General features: G+C 44.5%; 2 protein-coding genes across 3 annotated transcripts; one reads left to right on the top strand and one right to left on the bottom strand.

Moving 5' to 3' along the window:
* The first annotated feature begins 231 nt into the window (after window positions 1-231).
* LOC143214568 (uncharacterized) lies at window positions 232-16454 on the top strand. Its single transcript, XM_076435783.1, has 33 exons — window positions 232-406; window positions 1793-1903; window positions 2003-2393; window positions 3110-3241; window positions 3385-3576; window positions 3655-3963; window positions 4227-4763; window positions 4870-5175; window positions 5255-5461; window positions 5541-6039; window positions 6128-6358; window positions 6429-6665; window positions 6880-7142; window positions 7211-7650; window positions 7726-7855; window positions 7946-8142; window positions 8544-8699; window positions 8843-8921; window positions 9001-9164; window positions 9786-9896; window positions 9996-10386; window positions 11111-11491; window positions 11593-11901; window positions 12160-12696; window positions 12801-13106; window positions 13186-13353; window positions 13433-13931; window positions 14020-14250; window positions 14313-14549; window positions 14764-15026; window positions 15095-15534; window positions 15610-15739; window positions 15830-16454. The coding sequence occupies exons 1-33, from the start codon at window positions 333-335 to the stop codon at window positions 16040-16042; spliced, it is 8871 nt and encodes a 2956-aa protein (XP_076291898.1). The 5' UTR covers window positions 232-332; the 3' UTR covers window positions 16043-16454.
* A 3758-nt stretch (window positions 16455-20212) lies between these two features.
* On the bottom strand, window positions 20213-26324 carry LOC143214027 (uncharacterized). 2 transcript variants are annotated; one of them, XM_076434538.1, is made up of 5 exons: window positions 25909-26324; window positions 23536-25092; window positions 22865-23399; window positions 22050-22743; window positions 20213-21968 (listed from the first exon to the last, which is right to left on the bottom strand). In XM_076434538.1, exons 1-5 carry the CDS (start codon window positions 25909-25911, stop codon window positions 21866-21868), a joined length of 2892 nt encoding a protein of 963 aa, XP_076290653.1. In that variant the 5' UTR covers window positions 25912-26324; the 3' UTR covers window positions 20213-21865. The 2 variants fall into 2 exon arrangements, with proteins under 2 accessions (XP_076290653.1, XP_076290654.1); XM_076434539.1 differs by lacking the exon at window positions 25909-26324 and adding an exon at window positions 25198-25887.
* Window positions 26325-27279: the final 955 nt, after the last annotated feature.

Below are 27279 nucleotides of genomic sequence, written 5' to 3'. Positions count from 1 at the left end.
TAAATACATATGTTTATGTAATTAGCACCATTCTACTATGTACTATTGGACTATGCTCCCCTGTTTGAAATGAGTCAGGAAAAAAGTCAAGGATATGAAAAGAGAGTTATTATTCAACTACGAGGTTCTTCGTGTATATATATATATCACCCGGCGATCATTTTTACCTGCGAGTTTATTAAGTATGTTCTATCGGTATGAATAAATTTTAATACGATATTCGTTTCGAAACCCGTTCAACCGTCAATGTTACACCATTACTCTCTTCGTGCAGGGGTGTTGCGAACAGTGCTAACGCTGCCTGACAAGGTTGCGCGGTTTCGGACGGAATAATGGAGTCGAAAACGGTGTACACGGAATGGAACCCGAAAGACAAAGCTGGTCCACTAAGCACATTATTCTTTGCGTGAGTGTCCCGATCGTTGAATCGTATATTTTATTTGTTTACTCGCGTCCGCTTAGTGCTCTTCTTCATTTCTCTTTCATGTCATTCGCTTCGAACAGTGAATTTCTAATCACGTAGTAACTTTGAGTGCCATATCTCCGAAAAATGGGAGACAAAGTTATTTGCCTACATTTGTAAACGAATTTCGGAGTCATTGTATCGAGGGTAGCCGACTTTGTTAGGATCTGCACAATACAAGACGGTTGAGAGCGTACCTTGAGTAAAATACACATCTTAAGTTTTTTACTTTAAATTCATTAGATAAATTTTGAAACTGCCTACAGTGACCCCTAGACGATCAATAATATTGTCAATATTCGCTTCAATATTGACGGAGGGTCACATTGATGGAATTATTGATCGTTTGGAAGCGCATTGAAGCGTCCTATGAATATTGACGGATATTAATAACAAATTATACTTTCTGTCAATATTGAAGAACCGTTTGAACGTCCAGGAGGTTTATTGTCAGTATCAGTTGCTTGTGAGACCGCGAAGTGAGAACATGGCTGACCCATCGAGCGCCCATTCTACTGATCAGGGTTCTGGCGAAATTGGCAGGGATTGTGGCGTGTGAAGTCAAAAGATTATTTTAACAAAAACAAAAAAGCACTTGCAATGTAGAAAATTGTTGCTGCATTGAAACAATGTAAACCAGACTTTACAGTTGAACAATTAAAAAAGAGAATGAAACAGCCCCGACCATGCAGCACGAATATTTTTGCTAGAATAAGTATTGGTGCGTATAAGTATCGAAGCGTTCGGAAAATAAGCCTTGTCCGTATCGATTACTGGAAATAAAAATTACAGAAACATTAACTACTTCTTCTCTCTGAATAATTTAAATATGTTCAATGTATTTGTGTGCATTATTGCAAGCTCAAACATACTGTATAGTGTATAATAATATCGATTTTTTTAATGGCACGTTACAGGCATTCAAAAGAAAATTACGCAAGGTTATTTGTTAATGTCGTACCTTTATTTGTTTAGCTTCGCGCTTGTCCCTTCTTGTGTTTTTAGGTTAACACTATTTCTTTCTTATCAGTTCTACAGTAAACAACTGTAAACATTTGTATCAAAGGACCTCGGTCCGTATATAATAATAAAATAATAATATAGTTTAACGATACTAAAGATTTCGAAAAGATCCTATATTTGTTAGTATGTACTCGTTCGTATATCGCTCAGTAGGTATTATCGTAAATGTATAAAATTTACGGCTCACAGATGACATATTCCTGACGAACGCATATTTCTAAGAAACCCGGGGAACGTTTTCAATTCCTCCGTTATTCTCGAATAATAATCGGCGGAAGATTCGTTGTCTAATTGTTATGATGACAGGTGGTCTTGGAGATTGATGTTGAAAGGCGCCAAGACGGAATTGGAATTGCCGGATCTCTATTTTCCCCCCAGAAACAACAAATCCGGGGGACTTGCTAACCGATTGAACAAGTAAGCATTACCCGAAGCTTCAAATCATTTCTAGACGAAATCTCGGTCGCCATGGAAATATCGATTAATGATTAACGAGTACGAAATTCGAAAACAAAGGTCATGGGAGCGCGAATTGACCAAGTTGAAACAAGAGGACACGGCAAGCATCGAAACGGACGAGGCAAAGTCGAAGAAAAAGAATGGCCCCTCGTTATGGGCGGCTCTGCTGTGGACGTTCCGCAAGGAATTCGCGTTCATCGGAATACTGGCTGGCTTCAATTACTTGATCCTGAATCCGTCGACGGCTTACATGCAGGCCTATGTGATCAGTTACTTCGATCGCGGCGGCTCTGGTATTAGGTTCAGCAAAAACAAGGCTCTGATCTACGCGGGCGCCATGCTATCGATGGTGTTTTTAACGACATTCATCGTGCACCAGGGAACACAGCTGCAATTTCAATTAGCCATGAGACTGCGAATCGCGTGCTCCTCTCTCATTTATAAAAAGGTAACCGATCATTCCCCGTATTCGTAATACTCTTCGTCCGAGTTCATTCATTCGTCGCAATTGCGAATCCCCAATTAGACATTCAAAGGACGCGCGTTTCTTCGGTTTTGCAATCCATCCGATCAGCGTCAAGTTCACACGTACAAGATAACATACTAAAGAAGCGAGCATTATCCACGGTCAAGCGATAGTTAGGAATCGCGACGATGATAACGTTACTTAAAAACTATTAGAACGTCAGATAAGAACTATTTAAATACACGGTTCTTTTTATCCCTTCGGTACGTTTCCTTTGCAAAAGTAGAGACTTCAAACTACAAAATTAGTCTCCAGGCATATAATTAATATAATTATACATACCATGTATTTGTTTTCACGGAATCATCACAATTGAAATGTCGACAACTTTTAGAGAATCGAAAATATAGTATTTAAATACCTTTTGAATCCATTGTTTATGTAGAATTCGGATTAGACGACCACTGGTTTATCTGAACAGACATCCACAGCCGTAAGAGCCGGTTGAGAGGTAGCCTACTATAATTGATAAATGAGAAGAATTTGGGATTATCTAGAAATTTTCAATTCCTAAAAATGATTAAAGAAACAATTTTTATTTTGCATAAAGAACCGCAGTTTAGTTACGAAGTTTCTTGGTACCCTGAACGTTGTGCGATCTCTGTGCGCCGTCGGCTAAGAAACATTTCTTTCTGCAGATTTTACGACTGAGTAAGAGCGCGTTGACGCAAACTACCAGTAGTCACGTCGTCAACTTGCTCAGCAACGACCTCCAGCGTTTCGACCAATTCTGCGACTTCGTTAATTTCATTTGGATATCGCCACTTCAGGTAACTCGCCAAATATTTCTCACGATGAAGTTCTAAAAATCTGTTCGGGATTATATCGCTTTCGCGAGGCGATATTATGAGTCTTTGTAACGAGAGGAGAGAGTGAAACACCATAGGTATCGGTTTGTTTCTTACGATCGCAGATGATACTGATCGGTTCGTTGATGTGGACGAGGATCGGGCTCGTGACGTTTGTCGGTATAGGAGCTCTGATCATTCTGTCGTTTCCGATACACTCTATCACCGTCAAAGTGATGAGGACGTTGAGACAACAGATCGCCAGGTTGACGGACGAAAGGGTACAATTGATGCAAGAGTTGATAGCGGGTATACAGGTAAGCGATATGTCGCGTCGGTGGCATCGAGACGAGAACAACAGAGTACACATGACAATTATTTCGGTTTCTGCATAGGTGATCAAGATGTACGCCTGGGAGAAACCATTCTCGGACATTATAAACACAGTCAGGAGGAAGGAGATAATGAGAATTCGAAAGAGCGCGTACATATACGCCGTTTATCTGGCCAACGTGGTGCTGACCGCAAGGATCGTCCTGTACACCACCATCGTGTTCACCGTACTGAACGGGGACGAGCTTCGTTCGGATACCGCGTTCACGCTATCCAACTACTTCGAGATGCTTCAGCTGACCGTCGCGTTTTTCTTTCCTCTGGCTATGATACACTTATCAGAAACTCGCGTCACCATTGACAGGATACAGGTACGTGTCCGAAGCGAGGCTTTCATGCCCACACTACTCATCGCTTCCAAGGGAAGGACCCGAGGTGGTCGGTTTTGAATTGAAAGTACTTTTGCACGGTGGTATTCTACATGTTTCTAGTGATATATGTATGTAAAATATTAGGAGTTGAAACATTACTGATATAAACAGTTAAAAATTACATACCTTCCATACGTAGTATAAGTATGAAATGGCAGAACTGCTTTCCTTGATAAGAATTACAGCCCGTATATGTTTTTTAGAAATTCTTATTACTGGACGAACAATGCCAAGGGACATCGCAAGATCGAGCGGTACAGAACGGTAGTTCGCGTTTGCAGAAAACCATCCAGAAAACAAACAATAGATGGGCGGACGAGTCACTCGAACTGAAAAATGGCCGTAAAAATGCACCGGTGACGCGTATCGACGATACCACGCCGGTTTCCGTCACGCTGGATCGGGTGTACGCAAATTGGGTGCCCGAACAGTTACCGCCGACATTGTCGCAGGTTTCGATGCAGATTCGATCCGGAGAATTGTTCGCGGTTGTTGGCTGCGTCGGTTCCGGCAAGTCCTCCATCCTACATCTGCTTTTAAAGGAGCTACCCCTGCGAGCTGGCACCGTCCAAGTGAGCAGCGGAGCCACAGGAAACGTTGACAGTACCACGCATGGTTTCATCGTCGACAAACCGAATCTGACCATCTCATACGCCAGTCAGGAACCGTGGCTGTTCTCGGGAACCGTCAGGGACAATATCCTGTTCGGGCAGCAGTACGACAACGCGAGATACGTCGCCGTAAGCTCTCTCTCTCTAGGTTTTCGGTTTTCCGCTCCCCTGTTTGATTCGAACATTTCGTATTCGAGTAGAGAGCGGATCTTGTATGCTGTACCGTGTGTTGCAGGTGACCAAGGCTTGTGCGTTGACCAAGGATTTCCAACAGCTTCCTCACGGAGACATGACCAGCGTCGGCGAGAATGGATCGGCATTGTCCGGGGGTCAGAGAGCTCGAGTGAACCTAGCTAGGGCCGTCTACAAACAAGCCGACATTTACCTGCTGGATGACCCGTTGAGCGCTGTCGACGCCAAAGTAGCCAAACACCTCTTCCAGAAATGCATCCAGCAGTATCTTCGCAAGAAGACGAGGGTTCTGGTAACCCACCAGCTGCAGTTCATCGAGCACACCGAATCCATCGCGGTTGTGGATCGAGTATGTCTTGTCAAGTAGTACGCATTTAATTATCCTCCGTGCTATACTCAACGAGCACATTGATCCTCTCTTGTTAAAGGGTATGGTAAAAATGCAAGGGTCGTACAACGAACTGTCCAAATCCTCGGCGAAATTCGTCAGCGTAATCAAAGATATCAAGATGTCGGTGGAAGCCACCAGGCAAAAAGAATCTAAGGATGCGCTTTTGTCCCCGTTGCCATCGGATAGAAGAGTCAGCCAGCTAAGCATGGCCAGAGTTTCGGTGGTGTCCGCTGTCAGCAGCAGGGTTTGTATATGGAATAATTCTGTTTACGTTCACGTCGCGGAATCGAATGGAACGTATTGCGATATCTCTATGGTTACAGATATCTTACGACTACGATGCCGCAGAGTTCCAGGTGGACGACGACAACGAGATGTCTGATACCAATCGGAATTCCGGCAACGTGTACAAAGAGTACTTCAAGCACGGTGCATCAATCGTTCTGCTGGCTGTGTTGGCGTTGGCAGTCATCTTCTCCCAAGTAGTTGTCAGCGGCAATGATATGTGGCTATCTTACTGGACGAACATGGAGGGGACTAGACGATCCCTTGAAAGCAACATTTCCCGTTCCTCGTATGAACATTTCCCGCGCAACAATCCTTTTTTGGGAAGTATCTTCACGCTTGACAGATACGGTCTCCTGACGACCACAGACGCTGTATACCTTTACACGTTCGTCATTCTGTTGTGCATAGTGGTCGTGGTGGGGCGAAATCTGTACTTTATATGGGTGTGTTCGAAGTCCAACCAGAACCTTCACGACACAATGTTCTCGAACGTGCTGGGGACGTCGTTGTCGTTCTTCCATCGTAATCAGTCCGGTAAACAGACTATATTAATTTATTACCATTCCTTCCGATAGAACAGAAATAGCTCGATCGGCTATTTGAAAAACGTTTGCCATTACAGGCAGGATTTTCAATCGATTTACCAAGGATGTAGGCAACGTAGACGAAATGCTACCTATAACGATGCTGGAGGCAATTCAAGTTATGTTGGTGGTGTGTGGTTGCATCGTTGTCATACTGATTTGCAATAACTGGATGGTCATTCCTCTCCTGATTATTGGCGTGATCTTTTATTTCTTGTGGGCGAACGGTTCAAAAATCATAACACGCCTGAAGCAGCTGGAAAGTGTAGGTGAGTACCAGAACTTGTGCCGATTGTGTCACTGACATAATCCGATCGCGATTTCAATTCGCCATTTCAGCGAAAAGTCCTGTGTTCGCGCACGTGAACGCTACGATGGAGGGTCTGAGCACGATTAAATCCAGCGGGCCCGAAGTGGCGAAACTGTTGGAAAATCAGTTCAACCAGCTGCAGGACGTTCACGGCGGCGCATGGTACATGCTGACAATCGCGACTTCATCAATTAGCCTTTACATAGACCTTCTGATGTCTATCTTCTACACGTGCGTCGCATTCTCCTTCATCCTAATCGACGACGGTAAGTCTTCGTTGGGTCACAGTACGCATCCATAACGGTGCGCTCGGCTAATCGTTTTAACGGATCGACTGGTTGGCTGATTTCTGAGATAGTAAACCTATGCTAAATGTACAATACACAGTTTTTTGTACGATCACTGCCATATAACGTTGAAACTTCATCAATGAAATGGAACGATGCCGGCTCTTTAGAGGATGATGATTTGCTCTGTCAGGTACTGTCCTCAGCGGTCACGTCGGCTTGGCTCTGACGCAGTCGAGCATCATACTCGGTACCTTGCCGCATGGTGTAAAGCAAATTAACCGCATGCTAGCTTTCATGGCATCGGTGTCGAGGTTGTTGGAGTACACCGTGTTGCCGTCAGAAGGAGACTGGCAAAGTAGCAATCCGCCGCCACCGAGCTGGCCGCAGCGCGGTCTTGTGAGCTTGCGGAACGTCAATCTTCGATACAGTCTGGATCAGCCAGCCGTCCTCAAGGTAATTAGAGATTGCTATTTGGGAACGTGGTTATTCTGCTACCACTCCGTAGTATGACTTCATTGTAGGACCTGAACGTGAAATTAGAGCCGGGATGGAAGGTTGGCGTGGTGGGCAGAACCGGCGCGGGAAAATCGTCGCTGATATCGGTCCTGTTTCGGCTGTTCCCCGAAGGGTTGCAGGGAAAAATCGAGATCGACGGGATAGACGCGAGCACGATAGGGCTGCACGAGCTCCGCTCCAAGATATCCATCATTCCTCAGCAGCCGTTCCTCTTCTCGAACAGCGTGCGCAACAACCTGGACCCGTTCAACTCGTACGACGACGCGAAGCTGTGGGACAGCCTTCACCAAGTGGAGCTAAGCCACCTGCAAGTCGATCAGATGATAGAACGCAGCGGAAGCAACCTGAGCATCGGCCAGAGGCAACTGATATGTCTAGCCAGGGCGATCTTAAGGAACAATCGCATTCTCGTGTTGGACGAGGCCACCGCCAACATCGACAACCAGTAATCCCGTTTTTCCCCGAACTGAAATGTGATCACGGTCGCGTATCTCTTCACGGTAACTCTGATTCGTTTCAGAACCGACGCATTGATCCAGCAGACGATTCGAACCAAGTTCGCCGACTGCACGGTCATCACCGTTGCTCACCGCCTCAACACCATCATCGACTGCGACAGAATCATAGTGATGGACGCTGGACGCATCGAGGTACGGTTCAGTTTTAAAGTATTATATTCTACATGGTAGCATTGAAATGGCGAGGAACGCGATTGACTCACGAACGGTTTGCGAAAACAGGAATTCGGCTGCCCTCACGAGCTCCTGCGCAACAATCCGAACGGGGTCTTTTCGCAGATGGTGAACAACACGGGGCCAGCTATGGCGCGAATTCTGCGGCAAGAAGCGGAGAAGTCCTACTCTGGTTCATGTCTGCCTTTGGAGGAGCAGCCTTCTTCCATTGACGGAGACAACACTGAAATTATTGCTCAGACTTCACTATAATACGTTAATAGGATGAAATAACACACAAGTGATAGCTAATGAACAGACCGTGGATTTTTGTGGAACTTTTATGCAGTTTAAAGTGGAACTTTTAGTTAGCGAAACTTTTATGCAGTTTAAAGTGGAACTTTTAGTTAGTGGGTTTATAAGTTGCTTGCAGCGCGTACAATAAGCAGAAGCCAAATTTCTTTCTTCTGTTAGTCATTTTTATAACCTGTGGCCAACATGTTGAAACTTTTAAATTATGCTTTAAATTACACCTACTTGTTTTTACCGTCTACTAATGAAAAATTGAACCTTTTTACTTTCCGTTTAATTAGGAAGGGCTAGTCAAATTTGAAACAGCGCCTATGTTGGACCTAATCTACGGATGTAAGCATTTTCCTTGTTCAAGACGCATAGTTAAATCAATCTTAAAGCATAATCATCTCTTCGAGATACAGGGTGGTTCAACCTATTTACTGCTCCAGGCTAGACTACTCGTTGCCATTGCAGTAGAATTTGCTGGCAACATGCCGCTCCTGAACGGCTCCGTTGGCCTCGGTTATTTGTGTTCTTGTATCTGCACAAAATGATTCTGTAAGAATATCGAAACCATATTACTGAGTAGTTTATCGCGCGATCGCCAAAAAACAATCAGGTTGACGAAAGCATGTAACGATAACGATCGTGTTATCGAATTTGATGCGATAGAATCAGTGCTACTTCGGTCATAGTTTCGATCGTTCAAAGTTCCTTCGACTCCTATTTTGCGGAAGATTATAGCTTCCGCGTACGTATAATTTGTACGCATGCTACCTTGTTTGAAATGACACGTGTACTAAGTCATGTATCAGTATGAATAAATTTTAATACAAAATCCGCTTCGAAGCTCGTTCAAGCGACATTGTTGCACGGTTACTCTGTATGTACGAAGTATTGATTTAATTTCGGACGGAATAATGGAGTCGAAAACGGTGTACACGAAACGGAACCCGAAAGACAAAGCTGGTCCACTAAGCAAATTATTCTTTGCGTGAGTGTCCCGATCATTGAATCGTATATTTTATTTGTTTACTCGTGCCCGCTTAGCGCTTCTCCTTTTCTGAATTGCGAACCACTTACCACATTGAGTGCCACATCTCGAAGATATTTGAGGAACAGTTATTTGCCTACATTTACCTATAAACGATTTTCGGACTCATTGTATGGAGAGTAACAGACTTTGTTCAGATCTGCACAACGCAAGAAGGTTGAGAGCGTACCTTGAGTAAACCACACATCTTCAGCTTTTTAGTTTAATTTAATTAGAGAAATTTTTGAGACTGTCTGACTGGCACTCAATGTATCGAAGCGTTCGGAAAATAAAAGTTGTCTACATCGATTACAGTAAATAAAAGTTACAGAAATATTGATCAACCACTTTTTTTCTCAGAATAATTGATATAAGTTCAATATAGTTTAACGATACGCGAAAGATTCCGAAAAGTTTCTATATTTGTATATGTATATTCGTTTGGGTATCGCTCAGTCGGTTTTATCGTAAATGTATACAATTTACGGCCTATCGGAACATTTTCAATTCCTCCGCTATTCTAGTTTCTATAGAGACGGGAATATCGGCGGAAGATTCGCTGTCTAATTGTTATGATGACAGGTGGTCTTGGAGATTGATGTTGAAAGGTGCCAAGACGGAATTGGAATTGCCGGATCTCTATTTTCCCCCCAGAAACAACGAATCCGAGAGACTTGCTAACCGATTGAACAAGTAAGCATTAATCGTGGCTTCAAATCATTTCTAGACGAAGTGTCGGTCGCCACGGAAATATTGATTAATGATTAACGAGTACGAAATTCGAAAACAAAGGTCATGGGAGCGAGAATTGACCAAGTTGAAACAAGAGGACACGGCAAGCATCGAAATGGACACGGCAAAGTCGAAAGAAAAGAATGGCCCCTCGTTATGGGCTGCTCTGCTGCGAACGTTCCGCAAGGAATTCGCGATCACCGGAATAATGATGGCCATGAACGTCGCGGTCCTGAATCCGTTGATGGCTTCCCTGCAGGCCTATGTGATCAGTTACTTCGATCGCGGCAACGACGATATCAGGCTCATCAAAAACGAGGCGCTGATCTACGCAGGCGGCATGATATCGTTGGTGTTCTTAACCAGATTCATTGTACACCACGTTGCACAGCTACAAATACAACTAGCCATGAAACTGCGAATCGCGTGCTCCTCTCTCATTTATAAAAAGGTAACCGATCATTCCCTGTATCCATAATACTTCGTCCGAGTGCATTCATTCGTCGCAATTACGAATCCCCAATTAGACCCTCAAAGGAAACGGGTCTCTTCGGTTTTGCAATCCATCCGATTTGCGTCAAGTCCACACGTAAAAGATAACATACTAAAGAAGCGAGCATCATACAAGGTCAAGCGATAGTTAGGAATCGCAACCATGATAACGTCACTTAAAAACTATTAGAACGTCAGGTAAGAACTATTTCGGTTTCTGGAAACTCTTTACTCGTTCGGAAACGGCTCTGTTCATCCCTTCGGTACGTCTCCTTTGTAAAAGTAGAGACTTCAAACTATAAAATTAGTCCAGGCATACAATTATACTATGTACATATTTTCACGGAATCATCACAATTGAAATGTCGACAACTTTTAGAGAATCGAAAATGTAGTATTTAAATACCTTTTGAATCCATTGTTTATATAGAATTCGGATTAGACGACCACTTGTTTATCTGAACAGACATCCACATCTGTAAGAGCCGATTAAGAGGGAACCTACTGTAATTGATAAATGAGATGAATTTGGGATTACCTAGACATTTTCAATTCCTAAAAATGATTAAGGAAACAATTTTTATTTTGCATAAAGATCCGCAGTCTACTTACGAATTTTCTTGGTTCCCTGAACGTCGTGCGATCTCTGTTCGTCGTCTGCTAAGAAACATTTCCTTCTGCAGATTTTACGGCTGAGCAAGAGCGCGTTGACGCAAACTACTAATGGTCAGGTCGCCAACTTGCTCAGCAACGACCTCCAGCGTTTCGACCTTTTCTGCGTCTACGTTCATTTCATTTGGATATCGCCTCTTCAGGTAACTAGCCAGATATCTCTCACGATCAAGTTCTATAAATCTATTCTACGATCACAGTTGATAATAATTGGTTCGTTGATGTGGACCATGATCGGCCTCGTGACACTAGTCGGTATAGTAGCTCTGGTGATTCTGCCGCTTCCGATGCATTTTATCACCGTCAACGTGATGAGGAAGCTGAGACAACAGATCGCCAGGTTGACGGACGAAAGGGTACAATTGATGCAAGAGTTGATAGCGGGTATACAGGTAAGCGATATGTTGGATCGGTGACCCTGAGACGCAGACAACAGAGTCAACAGATAACAGACAACAGACAACACATGACAATTATTTCGGTTTCCGCAAAGGTGATCAAGATGTACGCCTGGGAGAAACCGTTCTCCCACATTTTAACCGGGATCAGGAAGAACGAGATACTGAAAATTCGAAAGTGCAAGTACATATACGCCGGTTATCTGTCCAACGTGGTGCTGACCGCAAGGATCGTCCTGTTCATCACCCTCGTAATCACCGTGCTGAGCGGGTACAAGCTTCGTTCGGACATCACGTTCACGCTATCCGCCTTCTTCGAGATGCTTCAACTGACCATGGCTTTTCTCTTTCCGCTGAGCTTGATACAGTTGTCAGAAACTCGCGTCACCATTGACAGATTACAGGTTCGTGTCCTAAGCGAGGCTTTCCAGCTCACTACTCATCGCTTCCAAGGGAAAGGCTCGAGGTGGTCATTTTCGAATTGAACGTACTTTTACACGGTGGTAGTTTACATGTTTCTAATGATATATGTAAAATATTAGTAGTTGAAACGTTAACGATATAAACAGTTAAAAGTTACATAGCTTTCATACGTAGTATAAGTATGAAATGGCAGAACTGCTTTCCTTGATTCGAACTATAGCCCGTATGTACATTTTTAGAATTTCTTATTACTGGACGAACAATGCCAAGGGACATCGCAGGATCGAGCGGTACAGAACGGTAGTTCGCGTTTGCAGAAAACCATCCAGAAAACAAACAATAGATGGGCCGACGAGTCACTCGAACTGAAAAATGGCCGTAAAAATGCACCGGTGACGCGTATCGACGATACCACGCCGGTTTCCGTCACGCTGGATCGGGTGTACGCAAATTGGGTGCCCGAACAGTTACCGCCGACATTGTCGCAGGTTTCGATGGAGATTCGATCCGGAGAATTGTTCGCGGTTGTTGGCTGCGTCGGTTCCGGCAAGTCCTCCATCCTACATCTGCTTTTAAAGGAGCTACCCCTGCGAGCTGGCACCGTCCAAGTGAGCAGCGGAGCCACAGGAAACGTCGACAGTACCACGCATGGTTTCATCGTCGACAAACCGAATCTGACCATCTCATACGCCAGTCAGGACCCGTGGCTGTTCTCGGGAACCATCAGGGACAATATCCTGTTCGGGCAGCAGTACGACAACGCGAGATACGTCGCCGTAAGCTCTCTCTCTAGGTTTTCGGTTTTCCGCTCCCCTTTTTGATTCGAACATTTCGTATTCGAGTAGAGAGCGGATCTTGTATGCTGTACCGTGTGTTGCAGGTGACCAAGGCTTGTGCGTTGACCAAGGATTTCCAACAGCTTCCTCACGGAGACATGACCAGCGTCGGCGAGAATGGATCGGCATTGTCCGGGGGTCAGAGAGCTCGAGTGAACCTAGCTAGGGCTGTCTACAAACAAGCCGACATTTATCTGCTGGACGACCCGTTGAGCGCCGTCGACGCCAAAGTAGCCAAACACCTCTTCCAGAAATGCATCCAGCAGTATCTTCACAAGAAGACGAGAGTTCTGGTGACCCATCAGCTGCAGTTCATCGAGCACACCGATTCTATCGCGGTCTTGGATCGAGTATGTATCGTCAAGTAGTATGCATGAAGTTGTCCTCCGTGCTATACTCAACGAACACGTTGATCCTCTCGTGTTAAAGGGTATGGTGAAAATGCAAGGGTCGTACAACGAACTGTCCAAATCCTCGGCGAAATTCGTCAGCGTAATCAAAGATATCAAGATGTCGGTGGAACCGGTGGAATCGGATAGGAGAATCAGCCAGCTAAGCATGGCCAGAGTTTCGGTGGTGTCCGCCGTCAGCAGCAGGGTTTGTATATGGAATAGTTCTGTTTACGTTCACGTCGCGGAATCGAATGGAACGTATTGCGGTATCTCTATGGTTACAGATGTCTTACGACTACGATGCCGCAGAGTTCCAGTTGGACGACGACAACGAGATGTCTGCTACCAATCGGAACTCCGGCAACGTGTACAGGGATTACTTCAAGCAAGGTGGATCATTAGTTTTGCTGACAGTGTTGGCGTTGGCTGTCATCTTTTCCCAAGTAGTTGTCAGCGGCAATGATATGTGGCTATCTTACTGGTCGAACGTGGAGGCCACTAGACAATCCCTTGAAAGCAACATTTCCCGATCCTCGTATGAACATTTCCCGCGCAACAACACTTTTTTTGGAAGTATATTCACGCTGGACAGATACGGTCTCCTGACGACCACAGACGCTGTATACCTTTACACGTTCGTCATTCTGTTGTGCATAGTGGCCGTGGTGGCGCGAAATCTTTACTTTGTATGGGTGTGTTCGAAGTCCAACCAGAACCTTTACGACGCGATGTTCTCGAACCTGATGGGGACATCGTTGTCGTTCTTCCATCGTAATCAATCCGGTAAACAGACTATATTAATTTATTACCATTCCTTCCGATAGAACAGAAATAGCTCGATCGGCTATTTGAAAAACGTTTGCCATTACAGGCAGGATTTTCAATCGATTTACCAAGGATGTAGGCAACGTAGACGAAATGCTACCCTCGGCGATGCTAGAAACAATTCAAGTTATGTTGGTGGTGTGTGGCTGCATCGTTGTCATAGTGATTTGCAATTACTGGATGGCGATTGCTATCCTGATCATTGGCGTCATCTGTTATTTTCTGTGGGCGAGCGGTTCGAAAAATGTGACACGCCTGAAGCAGCTGGAAAGCGTAGGTGAATACCAGTACTTTTGCCAACTGTGTCACTGACATGATCCGAGCCCAATCCCATTTCAGCCAAGAGCCCTGTGTTCGCGCACGTGAACGCTACGATGGAGGGCCTGAGCACGATTAAAACCAGCGGGCCCGATGTGACGAAACTGTTGGAACATCAGTTCAACCAGCTGCAGGACGTTCACGGCGGCGCATGGTGCATGCTGACAATCGCGACTTCATCAATTAGCCTTTACATAGACCTTCTGATGTCTATCTTCTACACGTGCGTCGCATTCTCCTTCATCCTAATCGACGACAGTAAGTCTTCGTTGGGTCACAGTACGCATCCATAACGGTGCGCTCGGCTAATCGTTTTAACGGATCGACTGGTTGGCTGATTTCTGAGATAGTAAACCTATGCTAAATGTACAATACACAGTTTTTTGTACGATCACTGCCATATAACGTTGAAACTTCATCAATGAAATGGAACGATGCCGGCTCTTTAGAGGATGATGATTTGCTCTGTCAGGTACTGTCCTCAGCGGTCACGTCGGCTTGGCTCTGACGCAGTCGAGCATCATACTCGGTACCTTGCCGCATGGTGTAAAGCAAATTAACCGCATGCTAGCTTTCATGGCATCGGTGTCGAGGTTGTTGGAGTACACCGTGTTGCCGTCAGAAGGAGACTGGCAAAGTAGCAATCCGCCGCCACCGAGCTGGCCGCAGCGCGGTCTTGTGAGCTTGCGGAACGTCAATCTTCGATACAGTCTGGATCAGCCAGCCGTCCTCAAGGTAATTAGAGATTGCTATTTGGGAACGTGGTTATTCTGCTACCACTCCGTAGTATGACTTCATTGTAGGACCTGAACGTGAAATTAGAGCCGGGATGGAAGGTTGGCGTGGTGGGCAGAACCGGCGCGGGAAAATCGTCGCTGATATCGGTCCTGTTTCGGCTGTTCCCCGAAGGGTTGCAGGGAAAAATCGAGATCGACGGGATAGACGCGAGCACGATAGGGCTGCACGAGCTCCGCTCCAAGATATCCATCATTCCTCAGCAGCCGTTCCTCTTCTCGAACAGCGTGCGCAACAACCTGGACCCGTTCAACTCGTACGACGACGCGAAGCTGTGGGACAGCCTTCACCAAGTGGAGCTCAGCCACCTGCACCTCGATCAGATGATAGAACGCAGCGGAAGCAACATGAGCATCGGCCAGAGGCAACTGATATGTCTAGCCAGGGCGATCTTAAGGAACAATCGCATTCTCGTGTTGGACGAGGCCACCGCCAACATCGACAACCAGTAATCCCGTTTTTCCCCGAACTGAAATGTGATCACGGTCGCGTATCTCTTCACGGTAACTCTGCTTCGTTTCAGAACCGACGCATTGATCCAGCAGACGATTCGAACCAGATTCGCCGACTGCACGGTCATCACCGTCGCCCACCGGCTCAACACCATCATCGACTGCGACAGAATCATAGTGATGGATGCTGGACGCATCGAGGTACGATTCAGTTTCAAAGTATTATATTCTACATTGTAGCATGGAAATGGCAAGGAACGCGATTGACTCACGAACGGTTTGCGAAAACAGGAATTCGGATGCCCTCACGAGCTCCTACGCGACAATCCGGACGGGGTCTTTTCGCAGATGGTGGAGAACACGGGACCAACTATGGCGCGAATGCTGCGGCAACAGGCGGAAATGGCTTGCGCGAAAAACGTCCAGGAACGAAACGTGTGTCTGCGTAGGGAGTCCTCTACCGACAGCAACAAGACCGAAATTGTAGGCATAACTAAACTGTAGCATGACTCCAAGCTGAAATAATATACATAGATTCCATTTTTCATCGAATTGTTCAAGCATCGATTTTCTTTTGAAGATCCCGTTCAGACACGTCGGAAACCGCGCGTTTTCGATCGCACATGTGAACGAATACGAAGACGCTAATGAAAATAAGCTCCGCGCGGTTTCCGCTGTGTCTAAACAGAGTCAAATAGTTAATAAGTGGATCCACTGCTGTAGACGTGAAATTTAGCCGGGATGTTTATAATCTTGGATCAGAATTGACGCAAGTCCGGCTATACGAGCATTGAACTGAAACAATAGTTATGTATAAGAACGACGATATATATACCACGGATCTTTGTACACGTAGAAAGTCTACGAATTCAAAAGAAATAAATTCGGAGAATATCTGTTTATCATATTGAACGTTCTCTCGTTCCCCAAACAACTCGTTGATCTCTTCTAGAACAGTCTCTTTGGAAGTGCATAAAATCCACGGTGTAACAACGAACAAAACTGAACGTATTAAAACAAAGATAATTCTACAGAGAGAACAGACATTCGAATTTGTCGTATTTATTTAAATATGAAAGTACCTATACAAGTGTAACTTTCAATGGAAAGCGATGAACCGTTTCCCTCCGGTGTTAAAAAATAACAGTATTGTAATCGTATTTAGAATTTTCGATTTTGCCAACGATGTTTATTAAATACTACATCCGAACCGAACTACCGATCGACGATGACCGATTTATCGACTGGCAAACAATTATAACCGCGGGGCAGAGAATGTGTAAGTTGTTGTTGTTCTTGTTTCGTCAGAAGTATACAGCACACGTGCGCGCAAGCATCAACGTAGTAAATACACTTTGTATACACTGTATACTACAGGGCACAGGGTGAGTCTCGTAACATGACTCAAATAACTTGTAAGTTATTTGTTGTACAAAAAAATGTTCAAACAAATGTTGCATGGTTTCTAGGAGGACATAACAGTGCTGCAATTTGATTTTTGTTACTTCGATTTTTTATCAAGATATAGAGGTCCCCCCTTCAGTTTATTAAATAGAATGCCTAATATTTTTGATTGAACTCGGATGAAGCACAAAATTCTGTGTAAAAAAGTATTGACCTTCATATATCATAAATCTAATAGTTAACGAGATATTATCGATATAATTACATATGGGAAATTATATCGATAATATCTCGTTAACTATTAGATTTATGATATATGAAGGTCAATACTTTTTTACGCAGAATTTTGTGCTTCATCCGAGTTCAATCAAAAATATTAGGCATTCTATTTAATAAACTGAAGGTGACCTCTATATCTTGATAAAAAATCGAAGTAACGAAAATCAGATTGCAGCACTGAATGGCCCCCTAGGAACCATGCAACATTTATTTGGACATTTTTTTTCTACAACAAATAATTTACAAGTTATTTGAGATCGTCACATTATGAGACTCACCCTGTATACAGGGTGCGGCGCAAATTAGTCCCCACGATTTTTCAGTCCCTTCGGGTGGTCGGACAGAAAAGTATTTGGTACCAAAGTTAATCAGTATTTAACCGACAGGAAATTGCAATTTTTTAATTATTTTAATGGAGCTGGGTATTTTTAATTTCATAATATTGTAGGCGACGTCGAAACGAATTCGACGACCTGCTATACAATGACTTTCAGATGACCTTGAAATTTAATTTAATTATTAATTAATTACATGTACATGTTTAACATTTGTGTTTTCAATTTGGCTCCGCATAAATTAGGTTTTTGATGAGTTAAGTTCTGAAGCAATGTTTACGTTCATTTGTTTACCTCTAAATGCGAGACGTTGCTATTACGGACCGTCGAATTATTTCAAATATTCTGGCAATTGATTCATGCGGCGATATTTTCTTTCGAGGTCATCTGAAAGTCATCGTATAGCAGGTCGTTGAATTCGTTTCGACGTCGCCTACAATATTATGAAATTAAAAATACCCAGCTCCATTAAAATAATTAAAAAATTGCAATTTCTTGTCGGTTAAATGCTGATTAACTTTGGTACGAAACATTTTTCTGTCCGACCATCCGAAGGGGTTGAAAAATCGTGGGGATTAATTTGCGCCGCACCCTGTATACGAACAATCGTTAGTGGAAAGAATCCGATCGATTCGTTGGAAGAAAAGAAGACACTTCGGAGAAAGTAGAATCGTAAAATTATTATTCTTTCTATGTCTGTCTCTTTGGCATCTATTACTACAAACGAGCAATTATCGGTAATCCTCTTGACCTTGAAACGAGATTATCGGGGACCTTAGATCACACTTACAGCATAAAAGGCATTAAGTTTTCTATGACGCGTTCGAGGAGCGACAATTCTCCTCCTCCACCGAGACGCGTCGATCAATCGATTCCCGTGTTCTAAAACCTTGAAACGAATACATACGTTCACGTTCCGTGTAATAAATGTTGAATACGCATACGTTCTATGTATAATTGTGTAAGTGTAAGTGTAATAATATTTAAATCCTCTCCCCTCCTCCGTCTCTCTCTCTCGAGTCGTTACGTTCGGTAAATTCGTTACTAAAGTAGATCATCCTAGTATGTATACGTTGCTCTTCGTAAAATTGTATCTCTGAACCGTTCTCTCGCCACTCGAGGAAAAAAGAATCGTCCTCGTCCGATTAGAATATATCCGAGGACACGGTCCCCGTGAAATTCTCTATCAAAACTCTTCTAATACTCGCTAATTGTAAGTATTGAGCCACACGGTCTGCGTGAATCGACAGCACTCGCGTATCCATATATCCCGAGCGTAAAGATTAAAGTAACACAGCCTTTCTGAAACCGAAAAACACCTGGCGTTATTTATACGCAACAACAAAACAGACCGAAATCAACGAAATCATAAAATATCAAAACCTGATCGCCAAACAACGCGACTCGCGCGATCGTCTTCGATACCTCGCATGTCTTCAACCTTCAAGTGGACATTCGAAACGGACGTCAAAATGCAACAAATCAGGCGATATCTTTCGAAATTCGCTTTTACCGACTTAATGAGATAAAATCAATATCGATTCACGGTGGATTGAGGATTTTACGCATTCGTTTCAATCAAGTCCGGTAGTCCATTTGAGGGGTAAAAAGATAGGAAAGAAATGTTAAAATTATTTGAAATCACCCGCTCGGAAGAACAACTTCCCTTGCGCGACAATTCTTCCGGTTTCTTCGCTCGAGACGGAAACGAGTTTGCTGACCGTGTTACATACATTTAATTCTCGTACCCTAAGCGTCATCTGCACGAACGTATGCTCCGGGTATGAAGTATGAAATGAATTTCGCGTCGCCAGACTCCCAGCGGGTTGCAATTACCATTGGACAAACATTGCGGTCGAAGAAAAAAACAGAAGTTTGTTCCCTACATTAGAGACTCTGTATTATCGTGTTTCGAGGAGGCCAAGAATTTGATCGAACTGTTTTAAAGAATTTCGGAAGACGAAAACCGTTCTAAATGAATAAAATCCACAATCTAGCAGTTATCTAGTTGTCGAAACGTCCGATTCTCTGCGAGGAGCCGGGCGTTTGCTTGGCGCATCACGCGACGCGCAGAATGTCCTAAATGTCTTGTATACTTTCTAAAAACTAATTATACAATATATCGTGATGTAAACTTTTCTTCAAGTAGCACTTATTACAATACATATTGTTGTCTTCCCTTCGCTTAATCACTGCTTCTTGTAATTTACTTTCAGTCCTTACAGTGGTACTTAACCTGTAACTCCTTAAACTGCGTGACTCGCGTACAGCAAATGTGATCGATCGATGATCCAATTAAAAACTATGTTTGATTTATTCGTTCAGATTGCAGTTCGTGAATCGGAATATCGGCTTAAAATATTCAATGACGATGAATCGATCTTGTTTCTTTTTTACGTACGAACCACCTAGTCTCCAACTACCTAGTAGGCGAATATATCCATTTCCGCTTATGTAATACGTGTTAGTCGTTTTCGTGTAACAGGTAATTATATTCGAATAACAACTTTCTAATGTTACCGAGTGTTTTATAGTTTGTAAATTACGTCGCTATATTCCATATTTCTTTCTGTCGCAGCTAAGTAGACTCTAATCGTTTAAGTGCAACTATAAACTATAGTACTAAATATTGTATAACAGCGATTTTACGAGTAACTTCTTTCTTTTAGAATATCCGCGGAAGTGTGTCCTCTGAACGTTGCTAGTTCTACGTTTTAAATAGATCGTCTGATTCTCAATTTCCTTTGGTTAGTAAGAATATATTATACTTTGCTGCTATTTTCTTTTCCCTTTTTATACGTTCCTTTTATAGATATATCTATGTATATATTTGTATATATCATTGCGAACCAAAGAAATTTGTTCGTGAACAAAGAACGAGTACTCGATGAAAAATATTCTATACAAAAGATGTGATCGGCCTCGAAATAGAATTGTACACTTTTCGTAGTAGAAGAAACGAAGAGCTGAGGAAACACTGTTATATAATATTGTACCATATAAATCTCATCTAAGTACTTTTTTTTGTTCTTTCTTTCAGCTTTATGAGAATTTCTTGTGCGCTGGAACTTCACCTACAATTGTTCCCTTAATGGTATATATTTACGTATAGCTCGACAAAAATAGTTCAGCAGGTAAATTCCGTGTACCTGTTCGATGGAAACCGTGCATCCAACCTGCCAAGTTATTATCGTCGACCCTGCAGCCACCTCCTACCCGTTCTACAAATCAAACGTGATGCGAGCTCTCGTTGTCGATACTTATCGTAAATCCTCCTGTCTTGCGAGTCCAGCAAGCCTTCAAATTAAACAACGATACGTAAGTTCGTTAACAGTACGGCTCAGCGATGAAGAAAGTCGAAAATATTTCGAAACAGTACGAGAGAAACGTTAACGTTAAATATGTATACGTCGGAACGAATCTTTGGTATCGTTGAGAGCAAAAACGCATATTTCACAATGCGCGTAACTTATGTTAATGATAAAAATCGAGAACATCCTTAAACAACAGTATAAGACAGTTTTACATTCACCGCTCTCACTCCCTCTCCCTCTCTCGTTTCCTATTGTTCGTTTCCATTGTTGCTAAAAATTGTACAACTGCTAATCGAACTTAAAATATTTTTTGGCAGTTACAACGTTCTTTGAGCAATGTGTGTGATATTTTATTAAATTATTCATGTATTTCTGTGTACGTACTTTAATATTGTATTATTTGCACTTATCTTCGCGTCCGCTACGTCGACGAAACTGAAATCGTCTACTCCCCATGGAACTGAACTGTATCGTTCACGTTAACGCATAACAACGCAACGATAATTAAAACTAAGGTCAACCATAACCACGTCAGCTGCAAACATTAGAACGATTCAACGTAACGGAACTAACAGGGTGTTTCACCTGAAATATATCGTGGAATCATGTCCTCCAGCTCCAATGGTACGAGAGTATTCCATACACATATGCGCGTGCCTTCTCCGTTGCATGCTACATCTAGTACCATCGCAACTAAAGAAAATGGCTGGCCTGTTTCAAGCGAAACACATTCTACCCCTAATCGTTATCTTGTGTCCCTCGCTATTGCACTTCTAATTAACAAGAACTTTGAATAAAACATGCTGTCAATAGCCAGGGATAACCGAAAGACTCCACTTACCATCGACTAGAAAAGAAGGTACTCGAAAGGATGAATCATGATTGAAAAACGTGGAACAGTGGTAAGTTAATGGACGGTGAAGCATAGAGAAATATTGCTAAACGGTTGTTTCCCGGTCAACGTGGATGTACTCCACGAAACCGGGTTGCTGTTGTCAGGAGGCTGCTCCGAGCAGCGTTTCTTCTGTGGGTGCGCGTCTCGGTCTATTGCTTTTCTTTGTACCCTTGTAATGAAGTCCCTTGTTGCGTGTTTTCGACCTGCAACATAAAGACTGTGCTGTACAGACCTCATTAAACCACGGACGACAGACTCTGGACAGCGAGGTAAGGATCGCTCACCTGCTGATGAGTACAGCGAAGAAACACGCAAAGGCAGCGATAATTCCCGCGACACCGGCCAGCACTAGCCACATTTCCGATGGAAGCAGTCCGAGGAGTTTCGCGCCGTTGCCGCAATTGGCTTCGTCGTGCCCGGACGGGCAATGGGCTCGTCCATCGCACCAGAGGCTCGCGGCGATGCAGGCGCTCAGCTCGGGGCATTTGTGAGGGCAATCCCCGTGCGATGAAGTTTCGTTCTCAATCCCCCTCTCGGGCAGCCGCAGTTGTCTACGCAATGCCGCTCTGCTCTTCGATATCTCGAGCCACGAGGCTGCAGCCTGACCAGACTCCCTGGCAACGAAGTCCAAGAGAAGCGCAGGTGGCCGCGGCGGCCCAGGCCATTTGCCCTCACCGGTGCCACCGAGCCATTCCTCCGAGAACACATGAACCGTAAACTCTCTTGCGCCTGGCTCAGCAGGGCACACCACCTTCAGCAGCTTGGGCGGCCATCCGGAGTAGAGGAGTATCCGGTTGGTCGTCGGACACTTTGTCTGCTCATTCAGTTCCGACGGTGGCGATGGCTCCAGAGGGAGGAACCAGCCCCAGGTTAACACGAACAGAGACCTGTTCTCGCGTGCCTCCACTAGCCAAGGTAGTCCCTCACAGTAGATGTCCGGTCTCGACAGCGGTGGTGACACGAACCTCAGCTCGCCTCCTGAAAAGCACAAAGGGATTCGGTAAAAATTAGAGATCGCGGCTTTGAACGTGTACACGTCATACGTGAACCGTCTATTTATATACACTAATTGAATAATGACTGCAAGAAGCCTAATCACCTTCTCCGCGTACTCTCTGCTTCCTGGGACACTCGGGTGCCCGGATCAGCTCGAAGCTCGCGTAGAAGAAAAGCGTCTCGAAGTCCTCGTGCGGCGCCTGCTGTTCAACCAAGAACGAGATCTCCAGAGCTCTGCTCGAGGAGATGTGCGTCAGAGGCAAGTGCGACGTGTTGTCGCACAGACAGGCTCTGGGCAGCCGAATATCCCGCCAGGGGGCCTCATACAAGACTATCCGAGCTTCTCTGGAGCCCACCTCCTGAACGCAACGCGGTCGACCGGTATGAGGGTCTGGCTCGCTCGTACAAACTGTCGACTCGCCGAGGCTGACGTTGTGGAACGTTAGCCGCACCCTCTCGTCCGTGCCCGCCTCGATCCGGTACCGGCAGTCCAACTTCGAGGACCCGCCCCTGCCGAACAGCCGGACGTCCCGCGGCGACATCACCTCCCCGCTTCGAACTTTGCGCCAAACCCGGCTGCAGACCCCGTCTCCCCAGGGCTCGCCGACTTGGAGGGTCGATATAAATTCATACTGTGCCTGCAAGATAGAATTGTTCATGTACACGCTGCTTCGCGATCGGCTACTTACATCGTATGAAAAATTGAATTTTGAAAGGGCAATCGGCGATATAAATCAATAGAGAAAAGCAACAGTTGATATATCAGCTGCTCACATTAAAATTAACCGTGTGAAGAGCAGTGCCCAACTGTGTCTCCATGCGCAGCGTCAGGGAAGGTGCCTCCGTCATGTAGCTTTCTTCCTTAGTGCACGGCCGTGTACTTCTGGTGACGTTTCTCAAAGCTGCGTGCGCGCACAACTTAGGCGTGTCGTCGCAAAGCGTAGCCACTGGGAAACCCGTGTTCGGGGTTCCATCCCAGAAGATCAGTTTGACAGCGCAGGGTACGTCCGACTGGGAGCTGGCATTATTCTCTACGCTGCCTGTGAGATCTCTTTGGGAGTAAGAAGAAAAATAGATCCATACTCTGTCTCCAACGGCCCCTTTGATATTCCATGTACAGCTAGAGTTTGGTGGCAGTGCGTGCAGCGGTGCTCGCAGTATACCGCTCCGTTTGCTAGTCCCGTTTACAAAAAAGTGGCAGCCTTGGGGACCCCTAGCGTAATCGAGTCCGTCGGAGTCGACGTACACTACTTGGATTTCGAACTCGAGCCGCAGAGCAGCAGCACCCAGAGGAATGGCTATCGGAGAGCTGCGGAATTCCACTTGCATCGTCGGACCCCTGGCAGTTATTCTAGGCAACGGTCCTCCGCAATAGATCAACAAGATCGGATCTTCTGGGCGAACACCGTCGTGAAAGATGAGGCGGTCCTTCTCTGGAGGACAATCCTGCCATACGCTTAAAGAACTATTGGCTGTAGTGACTCCGACTGGACCGACCGCCGTGGATTTCACGGAGATCATCGCATGCTTGCATGTAGGCACTTCCTTCTGCCTTATGGTGATCAAGCAGCTTGCGTTCCTCGGGTACTCGCCGGGATAATTCGGGCTCTGTAGCCTACACTGCTTCAAATGGCATTCGTAAAAATTTCTGGAGCAGTATGTACCCGGTACTGGGGAGCCTCTTTCAATTGGAAGATCTGGTTTTCCTAATCTAGCAACAGCTTCGTTGCGTGCTACGAATCTATACCGCAATTGGAACTCGAATGGCACGCTAGGAGGTGCGTGAAACAACCGTATGGATGCTGTTACGGTGCTGGTCTCGCTGTAATAAGATGCCTGTCCCTCTCCCACTCCACACCAAGACCCACCAGTAAAGTGTCTACCCAGTTCTGCTAACTGCAACGAACCCTCCGGGCAACTTGCTATGAAGCTATCCGTGTTTGGATCTACTCTACCCACGCTGAATGCGTCCCAGAGAAGTTGCACTAATTCCCCATACCCCTGTCCAGCAGCGGTAAATGTCAAGTGACAAAGAAATGGTAGACGTTCCTCCGACGGTCTTGGAAGATCTAACTTGTACGTGCGTCCTTCTCGACCATGATAGGTACGATTGCACGGTGTACACATCGGTGGCTCATCACTGTTGTCTCCGCAGTCGTCTCGGCCATTACAGTAAGCATCTATCGGTACGCAATGTCGATCTCTGCAAGTCAACTCAGCCAGACCACAATCACCTCCTGCCACATAGTCGAAGCAACCGAACAGAAGCACCAACAGAACCAGAGCAGTTACCCGAATTCGCTTGTAGCCACCTCCAGCATCAGCTATCTCCTGCGAGACAAAAACCATATCGGTTAGTTAAATAATCTTTTATTGCCTCTGGCAAAAAATTTGCTCAAACATTTAAAAAATGAAATAAAACATAATCATTCGTACCTGTCATTTTAATAAAGCAGATGAAAAAAATATAAATCGACGAATATTTCGATGTAGAAATAAAAAACGAGAAGCAATCAAGTAAATATACATATGTGTGTAAACATTGACCGCCAAGGTGCTTCAAATGTCAACCTACTTCATCACTTTCATTTCGTCTATTATTTACATTTACACGATATAGGCACTCTCGACGTAATGGACATGTTTTCATTGCAATTGACTCGTCCCCACTGTGTGCAAACAGAAATTTTGAAAAAGCAAACAGAAATATAATTGCGTGCATATACACTCGCTCTCGAGTTGTTTGCCCGACATGGCACTCGCCGAGATTAGATTGACCCTACCTAAATAAATGAAAAATACTCGTGTCAAATATATCGAGTACAGATTTTCATTTCCATTGTTCCGACGAAGACGCTACCGGCAAATAAGTATATACGTATTTATATTCAACGACCACGTTACACTGAGAAACAATGAATAAAAAAAGACAACAATAAAAGCTACTTTATTTGAAACACGTGAACATAGCGCGATAACGTCTGCCCCGTAAACGTCACATTATACCGCGGAAATGAAACTGCTACGAGGCCGATGCGATTTTGTTACCCGGACTCGGTCGAATGTATGTATATGTATGTCAAAAGCGCACGAAATATCACACGCAAACACGAAGGCTTCCAAAGAAGATGTAACAAGAGGATTTACCATAATCGTCTGTCATTGAATCGAACATCACAATAGCAAGCCCGAGGACGTAGATGCAATCGATGACATTCACAGAATACCAGCGACTTTGCTCTCAAGGGATGGTGATTTTAAATGTGGCTCGTCGAGATGACGTCTGCTGGCGACCGATACAGTCAACATGATTACGATTAACGAATGATACCGGTAATCAACACCACCCCCGGCGAAACCGCGACGGACCCTGGATGAACAACATATTGTCGATAATTGTGCTGCTCCCGGAGAGGTAGGTTGCAACAATTGGGGAACCGAAACCGAAGCGGTGCAGCCGAGTGTCGAAGACCGATGCAACGGCAACGGGACTGAAAGTCCAGTGACCGAACGAACGGCACGCAACTCCACACCGTCGAGAGGTTAATGCGCAACTGCACGGTAAAAGAGAAAACCCCGGAGGGCTGGTTCGCTGCAGGGCATGTTCTGGGGTAAGGGTGATGGAACGAAACGGGGCTGAGCTCAGAGCCTGGCGCCTCAATGCATCGATCGACGTTCGGTCCTTCTCCCTCTCCGTCTCTCTATCTCCCTCTCCATCCCTCCATTCCTCTTACCCTTACTCTCTCCGTTTCAACGCCCTAAACCGTGCTACGTATGCCGCAGTGACGTAACTACCGATCGCAACACCCAAAACCCCTTGTCGGCAGATCCAACACCACTTCGTGACTCGTGTTCTCATCAACAGATGTTGTGTATGCCAATCTTAGTTGTATTTATCAAATTAAATCAGTCGTCCGAACCCCAACCGTTGATTCCTCATAATAAATATCCAAAACTTTCCCCTGATGATTTGTAGTAACCTTCCACTTTACAATTTTTCCGAATTTACATTCTACATCTCGTCGAGTACATTCGAATACTTGGATCTTATTAATCGAGCAATAATAAAAACCCTGTTTAAAACGAATAATATGATTTATCACGAACTGATACAATAAATAAATGATTTTCTTCCCGACAAGACAGATTTCTACATATTTACACCTTGAACCTGGATCGAGATTCGATACGTATTATACCCGAGATTAATTAATTTATTAATAGAAACAACGGAAACTGTTGATCTATATATACTGACAGGGTGAAAATGATCCATCTCAGATTGTTGGTATGTATAACGATTATTCAGCACGCAAATGTATGTCGGTAGGAATATATTCTGTGAATCGATTCATTTGTATGTTGGTTGAAACCTCGATAAATTCTAGCGTTAATTACGACGTGTTGCACGAGGTGGAACGACGCCTGCGAAAATAAATATTTGGACACGTACTCCGGCTATTAAATTGCGGCTAGTTCTAATCCCGACGAAAGTTTAAATAGAACTGGCCTGTAATT

The sequence above is a fragment of the Lasioglossum baleicum genome, chromosome 12 (assembly GCF_051020765.1).
Source record: "Lasioglossum baleicum chromosome 12, iyLasBale1, whole genome shotgun sequence".
NCBI classification, from domain to species: Eukaryota; Metazoa; Arthropoda; class Insecta; order Hymenoptera; family Halictidae; genus Lasioglossum; species Lasioglossum baleicum.
Note: the sequence above shows the minus strand (reverse complement) of the source record. Positions and strands in the feature narration are given on the sequence as shown.

What these genes read in the sequence shown, in the direction of transcription:
- LOC143214568 (XM_076435783.1), top strand. Translation starts at nt 333, where the DNA reads ATGGAGTCGAAAACGGTGTACACGGAATGGAACCCGAAAGACAAAGCT. An exon ending in AGTTGATAGCGGGTATACAG is followed by an intron (nt 3,577 to 3,654) that starts GTAAGCGATATG and finishes GTTTCTGCATAG; the next exon opens with GTGATCAAGATGTACGCCTG. An exon ending in ACAACGCGAGATACGTCGCC is followed by an intron (nt 12,697 to 12,800) that starts GTAAGCTCTCTC and finishes CGTGTGTTGCAG; the next exon opens with GTGACCAAGGCTTGTGCGTT.
- LOC143214027 (XM_076434538.1), bottom strand. An exon ending in TTCACACGGTTAATTTTAAT is followed by an intron (nt 23,400 to 23,535) that starts GTGAGCAGCTGA and finishes TCTATCTTGCAG; the next exon opens with GCACAGTATGAATTTATATC. An exon ending in GCAGAGAGTACGCGGAGAAG is followed by an intron (nt 22,744 to 22,864) that starts GTGATTAGGCTT and finishes TGTGCTTTTCAG; the next exon opens with GAGGCGAGCTGAGGTTCGTG.